At 44.2% G+C, this 11899-nt stretch overlaps 1 protein-coding gene across 1 annotated transcript in view; it reads right to left on the reverse strand.

Moving 5' to 3' along the window:
- Window positions 1–11899, reverse strand: part of LOC133577076 (uncharacterized) — a 16791-nt gene continuing 4892 nt past the window's right edge. The window contains exons 3-4 of the mRNA XM_061930619.2: window positions 10875–11222; window positions 1–441 (exon numbers count right to left, since the gene is read on the reverse strand). Coding sequence (XP_061786603.1) covers window positions 404–441; window positions 10875–11222 — 386 coding nt within the window. The 3' untranslated portion in view covers window positions 1–403. The remainder of the gene's footprint in view (window positions 442–10874; window positions 11223–11899) is intronic.

Raw genomic sequence — 11899 nt, forward strand, 5'->3', positions numbered from 1 at the left:
TGTTTATTTAGAAAAACCGACCATGTAAACGTAAACATGACGTTAAAGGAGATGACTGAACAATGCATTAACGTTCCCTTCTTTCTTGAGTGTCTGCAAAGTGAAACAGCAATAATATCTTGAACAATGCTTTTGTTCACAAGTGTTGAATGTAAGTTATTTGTTAGTTTGTCGCCATATTTACAGTAATAATAACACAGGACAAAGTAACAGAGTAATACTGGTCCCTGGTAGCTGGCTCGGAAATGGCAACACAATTTCCTGGAAGCTACTGGGCTGCAAAAAAAAAGGAGCATAGACTTGCTTGTGGAGAAGAAAGTTACACAACAGCTTCTTCCCTCGCACTGCCTTCATTCTGAGGTCATCTCCCTGCCCCTTCCTGCTCTGTCCCGGCGCGGTGTCCTCAGTACCAGTACAAGTCCTTCTTCTCCAGACGCTGTCCTGGGAGAGAAGACACTCTTTGAGCACACATGCTTATACAAACCCCCGTTTCCATATGAGTTGGGAAATTGTGTTAGATGTAAATATAAACGGAATACAATGATTGGCAAATCCTTTTCAAGCCATATTCAAATGAATGCACTACAAAGACAACATATTTGATGTTCAAACTCACAAACTTTTTTTTTTTTTTTGCAAATAATAATTAACTTAGAATTTCATGGCTGCAACACGTGCCAAAGTAGTTGGGGAAAGGGCATGTTCACCACTGTGTTACATGGCCTTTCCTTTTAACAACACTCAGTAAACGTTTGGGAACTGAGGAAACCAATTGTTGAAGCTTTGAAAGTAGAATTATTTCCCATTCTTGTTTTATGTAGAGCTTAAGTCGTTCAACAGTCCGGGGTCTCCGCTGTTGTATTTTACGCTTCATAATGCGCCACACATTTTTGATGGGAGACAGGTCTGGACTGCAGGCGGGACCAGGAAAGTACCCGCACTCTTTTTTTACGAAGCCACGCTGTTGTAACACGCGCTGAATGTGGCTTGGCATTCCATCCATCCATCCATTTTCTACCGCTTATTCCCTTTGGGGTCGCGGGGGGCGCTGGAGCCTATCTCAGCTACAATCGGGCGGAAGGCGGGGTACTCCCCGGACAAGTCGCCACCTCATCGCAGGGCCAACACAGATAGACAGACAACATTCACACTCACATCCACACACTAGGGCCAATTTAGTGTTGCCAATCAACTTATCCCCAGGTGCATGTCTTTGGAGGTGGGAGGAAGCCGGAGTACCCGGAGGGAACCCACGCAGTCACGGGGAGAATATGCAAACTCCACACAGAAAGATCCCGAGCCCGGGATTGAACCCAAGACTACTCAGGACCTTCGTATTGTGAGGCAGATGCACTAACCCTTCTGCCACCGTGAAGCCCTGGCTTGGCATTGTCTTGCTGAAATAAGCAGGGGCGTCCATGAAAAAGACGGCGTTTAGATGGCAGCATATGTTGTTCCAAAAGCTGTATGTACCTTTCAGCATTAATGGTGCCTTCACAGATGTGTAAGTTACCGATGCCTTGGGCACTAATGCACCCCCATACCATCACACATGCTGGCGTTTGAACTTTGCGTCGATAACAGTCTGGATGGTTCGCTTCCCCTTTGGTCCGGATGACACAATGTCGAATATTTCCAAAAACAATTTGAAATGTGGACTCGGCAGACCACAGAACACTTTTCCACTTTTGCATGAGTCCATCTTAGATGATCTCGGGCCCAGAGAAGCCAGGCGGCGTTTCTGGGTGTTGTTGATAAATGGCTTTCGCTTTGCATAGTAGAGCTTTAACTTGCACTTACAGATGTAGCGACCAACTGTATTTAGTGACAGTGGTTTTCTGAAGTGTTCCTGAGCCCATGTGGTGATATCCTTTAGAGATTGATGTCGGTTTTCGATACAGTGCCGTCTGAGGGATCGAAGGTCACGGTGATTCAAAGTTGGTTTCCGGCCATGCCGCTTACGTGGAGTGATTTCTCCACATTCTCTGAACCTTTTGATGATATTACGGAGCGTAGATGGTGAAATCCCTAAATTCCTTGCAATAGCTGGTTTAGAAAGGTTTTTCTTAAACTGTTCAACAATTTGCTCACGCATTTGTTGACAAAGTGGTGACCCTCGCCCCATCCTTTCTTGTGAAAGACTGAGCATTTTTTTGGGAAGCTGTTTTTATACCCAATCATGGCACCCACCTGTTCCCAATTAGCCTGCACACCTGTGGGATGTTCCAAATAAGTGTTTGATGAGCATTCCTCGACTTCATCAGTATTTATTGCCACCTTTCCCAACTTCTTTGTCACGTGTTGCTGGCATCAAATTCTAAAGTTAATGATTATTTGCAAAATAAAAAAAAGTTTATCAGTTTGAACATCAAATATGTTGTCTTTGTAGCATATTCAACTGAATATGGCTTGAAAATGATCTGCAAATCATTGTATTCCGTTTATATTTACATCTAACACAATTTCCCAACTCATATGGAAACGGGGTTTTATATATATATATATATATATATATATATATATATATATATATATATATATATATATATATATATATATATATATATATATATATATGTGTATATATGTCTTAATAAGGTTATCCAAAAAATAGTGCTCGATACTGTAGTAGAGCGCAATATATGTATGTGTGGGGAAAAAATCACAAGACTACTTCATCTCTACAGGCCTGTTTCATGAGGGGTTCCCTCAATCATCAGGAGATTTTAATGGAAGCATTCACATACCATGGTTTATATAGGGCACAGAGTGGGTAGGTACAGGCTGGCGTAGGGGCGTGGTGATTGGCTCATGTGTTACCTAGGAGGTGTTTCCGTCTGTGGCGGCATGCTGATACAATTTCGCTGCGCTTGTTGAGGGATGACAGGTCTGGACGGTAAATGATAAACAGTTTCTCTTTCAAGCATAGGTTGCATCTTTTATTACCACTATTGTAAGGTGTGCTGGATGCAAGAATTTGCCATGTTATTGAATATTCAACATTATTGTCTTTGAGGTCCCAAATGTGTTTGCTGAGTTCTGTGGTATTCCGCAGGTTTTGGTTCCTGAAAGAAGCCTTGTGATTGAAGGAACAATCACAAGGCTTCTTTCAGGAACCAAAACCTGCGGAAACCTGATGGAACAATCACAAGGCTTCTTTCAGGAACCAAAACCTGCGGAATACCACAGAACTCAGCAAACACATTTGGGACCTCAAAGACAATAATGTTGAATATTCAATAACATGACAAATTCTTGCATCCAGCACACCTTACAATAGTGGTAATAAAAGATGCAACCTATGCTTGAAAGAGAAACTGTTTATTATATACCGTCCAGACCTGTCATCCCTCAACAAGCGCAGCGAAATTGTATCAGCATGCCGCCACAGACGGAAACACCTCCTGGGTAACACATGAGCCAATCACCACGCCCCTACGCCAGCCTGTACCTACCCACTCTGTGCCCTATATAAACCATGGTATGTGAATGCTTCCATTAAAATCTCCCGATGATTGAGGAAACCCCTCATGAAACAGGCCTGTAGAGATGAAGTAGTCTTGTGATTTTTCCCCCACACATACATATATATGTGTATATATATATATATATATATATATATATATATATATATATATATATATGTTGACTATTGTGACACATTTACGGCCGTATTTGTAAAAAGTGCGTACTATTTACATTTATATTGCAGCCAAACTTTTTCCCTTAAAATAAAGTGTCAAAAAATATTCATTTTGTTTTGTTTACTTTATCAATTAGTGGCAAAGTTTTGAGTTGGCTCCACGACTTGCACGTGTGAACTTATTTCTTTACCTTTTTAACGTAAACTTTGGACATTAGCTGCAAAACAAACACATGACTATTGAACTGGAACGTCGGTGTCAATGTCGTCTTTGCTTATTGTTCATACCTGACATACACATATTTACATAACTTGTCAATTAAAATGAATCTTTCATGTCTTAATATTCTAATAGGAAAGGTACTAGAACTGCATGTTGTGTGTTTTATGTACACACCCGGTCTCCAATAGCCAAATCTACACTAAACCCTCGTTTAGCACTGTTAATTGAGCCTGGCTGTGGTAAATTAATTTCCACCGAGTAGGAATTATTCATTATAAATGGAATTTTTTTCATAACAAAAACCTATTTACGACTCTTTAAATACAGTTTTAACAGTAAGAAGGGTCTCTAGGATTCTGATGAGAGTTTATATGCTCAGAATGTTATCAACAAAGAGTGCTGATAATGTTATAATTAATTAGTTCTGACATTATATTTTTGTGTTTTGTTGCAGACATCAACTGTTGATGTTCTATCTCAACATCTGTAATCTACCTCAGGGCAGCTGTGGCTCCAAATGTAGCTTACCACCACCAGGTGTGAATGAATGATGGATTCCCACTTCTCTGTGAACGCTTTGAGTATCTAACAATAGAAAAGCGCGATATAAAATCTAATCCATTATTATTATTATTTTCATTATTACATTCTCCAGATTTAGATGTGAGCGATAAACCGACATCATCCCTCCAACATGTCTATTTTACTATAGCTGCTCTAAATTTGAGGGTTAGGGTAAGGGTTAGGGGCTAGGGGTTAGGGGTTAGGGTTAGGGTTAGGGTTAGGGCAGGGGTCAGCAACCCGCGGCTCTTGAGCCACATGCGGCTCTTTAGCACCGCCCTAGTGGCTCCCTGGAGCTTTTTCAAAAATAGAAAAAGATAGAGGGAAACAAATATTTGTTGTTTTGATAATGTTTGATTGATTGATTGAAACTCGTATTAGTAGATTGCACAGTACAGTACATATTCCGTACAATTGACCACTAAATGGTAACACCCCAATAAGTTTTTCCACTTGCTTAAGTCGGGTTCCATGTTTCTGTAGGATAACAAACATGACGCCAATCTTCCCAATTGTTAGAAATCCCACTGTTTATATTAAACATGCTTCACTGATGACAGTATTTGGCCAGCACCGTTTTGTCCTACTCATTTTAATAATAATAATAATAATAACTGGGATTTATATAGCGCTTTTCTAAGTACCCAAAGTCGCTTTACATGTAGAACCCATCATTCGTTCACACCTGGTGGTGGTAAGCTACTTTCATAGCCACAGCTGCCCTGGGGTAGACTGACGGAAGCGTGGCTGCAATTTGCGCCAACGGCCCCTCCGACCACCACCTATCATTCATCATTCAATTCACCGGTGTGAGTGGCACCGGGGGCAAAGGGTGAAGTGTCCCGCCCAAGGACACAACGGCAGCGATTTTTGGATGGTAAGAGGCGGGGAGCGAACCTGCAACCCTCAGGTTTCTGGCACGGTTGCTCTACCCACTACGCCATGCCTGTTGGCCCTTGAACGCACCGCAGTTTGTTCACATACAACTTTCTCCGACTCTGCCACAGAAAGACGTGTTTTATGCCACTCCCTCTTTGTCTAATTTTGTCCACCAAACTTTTTATGCTGTGCGTGAACGCACAAAGGTGAGCTTTGTTGATGTCACTGACTTGTGTGGAGTGCTAATAATCCATGCTAACATGCTATTCAGGCTAGCTCTGTGTACATATTGCATCGTTTGTTGCTATATTTGAGCTCATTTAAAGTTCCTTTACTTATGTCCTCTGTGTATTTAATTTATATTTGCATGTCTCATGACACATTTTCTGTATGTCATATTGGCTGCATTTCTGATTGTCTGTCATGTTGTTCCAGACCACAGCAAAGTTTATCATGTGTTCTTTTCTATGTTGATTTAAAAAAAAAAAAAAAAAAAAAAAGACTGTTTGTACGTTACGCTACTTTAAAAGTGATTGTTTTGACACCTACTGTACCATCTATGAGCGTTAATAATGTAAATGTTTTATGATGGCCACAGTTTGACCCAGGAACGGATTATTTCTATTGGTTTTGGTCAAGGTTTAGTTTCTATTAGACCCATCCATCCATCCATCCATCTTCTTCCGCTTATCCGAGGTCGGGTCGCGGGGGCAGCAGCTTAAGCAGGGAAGCCCAGACTTCCCTCTCCCCAGTCACTTCGTCCAGCTCTTCCCGGGGGATCCCGAGGCGTTCCCAGGCCAGCCGGGAGACATAGTCTTCCCAGCGTGTCCTGGGTCTTCCCCGTGGCCTCCTACCGGTCGGACGTGCCCAAAACACCTTCCTAGGGAGGCGTTCGGGTGGCATCCTGACCAGATGCCCGAACCACCTCATCTGGCTCCTCTCGATGTGGAGGAGCAGCGGCTTTACTTTGAGCTCCCCCCGAATGACAGAGCTTCTCACCCTATCTCTAAGGGAGAGCCCCGCCACTCGGCGGAAGAAACTCATTTCGGCCGCTTGTACCCGTGATCTTGTCCTTTCGGTCATGACCCAAAGCTCATGACCATAGGTGAGGATGGGAACGTAGATCGACCGGTAAATCGAGAGCTTTGCCTTCCGGCTCAGCTCCTTCTTCACTACAACGGATCGATACAGTGTCCGCATTACTGAAGACGCCGCACCGATCCGCCTGTCGATCTCACGATCCACTCTTCCCCCACTCGTGAACAAGACTCCGAGGTACTTGTACTCCTCCACTTGGGGCAAGATCTCCTCCCCAACCCGGAGATGGCACTCCACCCTTTTCTGGGCGAGAACCATGGACTCGGACTTGGAGGTGCTGATTCTCATCCCAGTCGCTTCACACTCGGCTGCGAACCGATCGAGTGAGAGCTGAAGATCTTGGCCGGAGGAAGCCATCAGGACCACATCATCTGCAAATAGCAGAGACCTAATCCTGCAGCCACCAAACCAGATACCCTCAACGCCCTGACTGCGCCTAGAAATTCTGTCCATAAAGGTTATGAACAGAATCGGTGACAAAGGGCAGCCTTGGCGGAGTCCAACCCTCACTGGAAACGTGTCCGACTTACTGCCGGCAATGCGGACCAAGCTCTGACACTGATTATACAGGGAGCGAACTGCCACAATAAGACAGTCCGTTACCCCATACTCTCTGAGCACTCCCCACAGGACTTCCCGGGGTACACGGTCGAATGCCTTCTCCAAGTCCACAAAGCACATGTAGACTGGTTGGGCAAACTCCCATGCACCCTCAAGGACCCTGCCGAGAGTATAGAGCTGGTCCACAGTTCCACGACCAGGACGAAAACCACACTGTTCCTCCTGAATCCGAGGTTCGACTATCCGGCGTAGCCTCCTCTCCAGTACACCTGAATAGACTTTACCGGGAAGGCTGAGGAGTGTGATCCCACGATAGTTGGAACACACCCTCCAGTTCCCCTTCTTAAAGAGAGGAACCACCACCCCGGTCTGCCAATCCAGAGGTACCGCCCCCGATGTCCACGCGATGTTGCAGAGTCTTGTCAACCAAGACAGCCCCACAACATCCAGAGCCTTAAGGAACTCCGGGCGGATCTCATCCACCCCCGGGGCCTTGCCACCGAGGAGCTTTTTAACTACCTCGGCAACCTCAGCCCCAGAAATAGGAGAGCCCACCTCAGATTCCACAGGCCCTGCTTCCTCATAGGAAGACGTGCTGGTAGGATTGAGGAGGTCTTCGAAGTATTCTCTCCACCGATCCACAACATCCGCAGTCGAGGTCAGCAGAACACCATCCCCACCATACACGGTGTTGACACTGCACTGCTTCCCCTTCCTGAGGCGGCGGATGGTGGTCCAGAATTGCTTCGAAGCCGTCCGGAAGTCGTTTTCCATGGCTTCCCCGAACTCCTCCCATGTCCGAGTTTTTGCCTCTGCGACCGCTGAAGTCGCAGACCGCTTGGCCTGTCGGTACCTGTCCGCTGCCTCAGGAGTCCTATGAGCCAAAAGAACCCGATAGGACTCCTTCTTCAGCTTGACGGCATCCCTCACCGCCGGTGTCCACCAACGGGTTCTAGGATTACCGCCACGACAAGCACCAACTACCTTGCGGCCACAGCTCCAATCAGCCGCCTCGACAATAGAGGCGCGGAACATGGTCCATTCGGACTCAATGTCCAGCACCTCCCTCGTGACATGTTCAAAGTCGTTCCGGAGGCGGGAATTGAAACTCTCTCTGACAGGAGACTCTGCCAGAAGTTCCCAGCAAACCCTCACAATGCGTTTGGGCCTGCCGGGTCTGTACGGCATCCTCCCCCACCATCGCAGCCAACTCACATGTTACACAATTGATCCGTGATGCGTGAGACAGTCAATCATCGCTTCTCTGGATTTTGGAGGAATTACCATCAGCATTTGTAAGATTATTCATCAAAAAATGCTTAATTTCACCCATGTCAGCATCCATAATGTATTGAATCATTTTGTCAAGGTTGGAATGTCTCATTGTTTGCTATTTAAAGACATAAACAGATACATCAGAAAAAAAAAGAAAAAAAAAAAGTTTATCATGTTGTTCCAGACCACAGGAAACATTATCCAGCTTGCAAATATTGTAATAAATCTATTAGAAGAAGACAACCTGTCCTTTCCTTTAACTTAGACACACACATCTATACATTTGGTAGTTTTAAACCAGTAATTTCCAGGAGTTATCTCACCCTCTGAGACACTTACTTAATGTGTTGCCTTCATTATAACACTTACATAAGTCCTTTGTTTTTTGTATTTTTGGTCCAATATGGCTCTTTCAACATGTTGGGTTGCCTACCCCTGGGTTAGGGTTAGGGTTATATAGCTATACTTCGCTATACTTAAGCTATACTTCGAAAGACAATTAATCCTTTTAAGCTCTCACAGATCATTTTTTTGTTGTTGCAAATAATCATTAACTTTAGAATTTGATGCCAGCAACACGTGACAAAGAAGTTGGGGAAAGGTGGCAATAAATACTGATAAAGTTGAGGAATGCTCATCAAACACTTATTTGGAACATCCCACAGGTGTGCAGGCTAATTGGGAACAGGTGGGTGCCATGATTGGGTATAAAAACAGCTTCCCAAAAAATGCTCAGTCTTTCACAAGAAAGGATGGGGCGAGGGTCACCACTTTGTCAACAAATGCGTGAGCAAATTGTTGAACAGTTTAAGAAAAACCTTTATCAACCAGCTATTGCAAGGAATTTAGGGATTTCACCATCTACGCTCCGTAATATCATCAAAGGGTTCAGAGAATCTGGAGAAATCACTGCACGTAAGCAGCTAAGCCCGTGACCTTCCATCCCTCAGGCTGTACTGCATCAACAAGCGACATCAGTGTGTAAAGGATATCACCACATGGGCTCAGGAACACTTCAGAAACCCACTGTCAGTAACTAAAGTTGGTCGCTACATCTGTAAGTGCAAGTTAAAACTCTCCTATGCGAGGCGAAAACCGTTTATCAACAACACCCAGAAACGCCGTCGGCTTCGCTGGGCCTGAGCTCATCTAAGATGGACTGATACAAAGTGGAAAAGTGTTCTGTGGTCTGACGAGTCCACATTTCAAATTGTTTTTGGAAACTGTGGACGTCGTGTCCTCCGGACCAAAGAGGAAAAGAATCACCAGGATTGTTATAGGCGCAAAGTGTAAAAGGCAGCATGTGTGATGGTATGGGGGTGTATTAGTGGCCAAGACATGGGTAACTTACACATCTGTGAAGGCGCCATTAATGCTGAAAGGTACATACAGCTTTTGGAGCAACATATGTTGCCATCCAAGCAACGTTACCATGGACGCCCCTGCTTATTTCAGCAAGACAATGCCAAGCCACGTGTTACATCAACGTGGCTTCATAGTAAAAGAGTGCGGGTACTAGACTGGCCTGCCTGTAGTCCAGACATTGAAAATGTGTGGCGCATTATGAAGACTAAAATAGCAGAACGGAGACCCCCGGACTGTTGAACAACTTAAGCTGTACATCAAGCAAGAATGGGAAAGAATTCCACCTGAGAAGCTTCAAAAATGTGTCTCCTCAGTTCCCAAACGTTTACTGAGTGTTGTTAAAAGGAAAGGCCATGTAACACAGTGGTGAACATGCTCTTTCCCAACTACTTTGGCACGTGTTGCAGCCATGAAATTCTAAGTTAATTATTATTTGCAAAAAAAAAAAATAAAGTTTATGAGTTTGAACATCAAATATGTTGTCTTTGTAGTGCATTCAACTGAATATGGCTTGAAAAGGATTTGCAAATCATTGCATTTTGTTTATATTTACAACTAACACTATTTCCCAACTCATATGGAAACGGGGTTTGTAGAATATTATATTCCGTTTTGTTACCTTTTCACTGTGTTATACGACCACATCACACCGGTTCTCAAATCCCTTCACTGGCTTCCTGTTCCACTCAGGATTGAATACAAAGTCTCCCTACTAACTCCATGGAAATGCCCCCCCCTCTACCTCAAAGAACTGCTCACCCCCAAAATCCTGTCCGCTCCGGACAGGCTAACCTCCTCCAACCTCTGAGGACAAAGCTCCGAACTATGGGAGACCGGGCTTTCTGCTCAGCCGCCCCTAGTCTGTGGAAGCCTCTCCCTGACCACCTGAGGGCACCACAGACTGTGGATGTTTTTAAAAAAGCCTTTTTTTTAGATATATGTGTGCTAGTCTAGCTATTAGGCTGTTCTAGTTTAAAAACATTTTTTGTACTATTTATTTGACTTGTTGGGGGCAGCTATTGGTGTGTGTGACAATCATTGGTACTTTAACTTTAACTTTTATTTGTGGTTTTAGCGTTGTTGTTTAGTTTTTTAAATGCACTGTAGCACTTTGAGGTTGTTTGCTCAATGTAAAGTGCTTTTACAAATAAAAATCTATTACTAAATATATATTGCAATACTCACTAGGCTGCCGAGATCGTTACGTGGGGTCATAGTCAAGACCCAAAATGAGGCCGCAAACAGGCAACCCGTGACTAAATTGCTTACCAGACTCAAAGCCTACAGCAGGATCCACAGAGTCCCTGAAACCCTGTGGTACCATCCAGCTGGGCACCAGTTCCGTCTTTGAGCCGGAGGCCACACCGGGCCCCATCTCGCTGCGGTCGCTGTGCAAGAGGTTGAGCAAGGACGTGGCGTACTGTTGCCCCGTCAGACTCAAGTCTTCCGGCGACATGGAATACGCGGCGGCAGACGGCAACCCCGAGGCTTCTTCTCTGGTCCTGGCGAGGAAGGAGGGCCACGGCCTGGAGGGATCGTCCACGGGGTTGAACGCCACGTGACGACCCGCCACTGGAAGAGGCATGGCGCCGTTGGCCTGACAGTGGCTGCTGTCCTCTGAAGGGCAACAAGGAGTTACACTTAGAGCCTGATCTACTAAGGCAGGGGTGTCCAAACTATGGCTCGCGGGCCTGACAGCGTCTTCAATTTGGGCTGCGAGACGGCAATCATCAATCATCAATCATATGAGTTTTATATATGAGGCATTATGGCGCCATGTAGTGGACAATATGATTTAAGCCTATGTCCAATTTCCATACTTCATACTACATTCACTTACATGACCCAATGCAAACAACCTTCCCTAGTCATGGTGGGAAAAAAAAAAAAATCAAACCAACAAAAAATGCCAACAGACATGATCACACATGACACAGTTTGTGGATAATATGGAAAACGTCCATGCGCCATAAAAAAATAAATTCAGAATTACACCCATTTAAATCCAGTACAAAGCACGATGAGGTCATCAGGGAAGTAAACAAAGTAGGAGTCTAACTTTCACATACTCTTAATATCCCCCAAAAAATATTAATAATTATATATCCATTATATTAATATGATATGTACACATGTATGTACTATATCTAAATATTTATACATTTAGATTTATATATGTATATATATGTATATATATGTATATATATATATTAGAGATGCGCGGATAGGCAATTATTTCATCCGCAACCGCATCAGAAAGTCGTCAACCATCCGCCATCCACCCGTTTCTAACA

This window comes from Nerophis lumbriciformis, linkage group LG36, assembly GCF_033978685.3.
Source record: "Nerophis lumbriciformis linkage group LG36, RoL_Nlum_v2.1, whole genome shotgun sequence".
In the NCBI taxonomy this organism is placed as follows: domain Eukaryota; kingdom Metazoa; phylum Chordata; class Actinopteri; order Syngnathiformes; family Syngnathidae; genus Nerophis; species Nerophis lumbriciformis.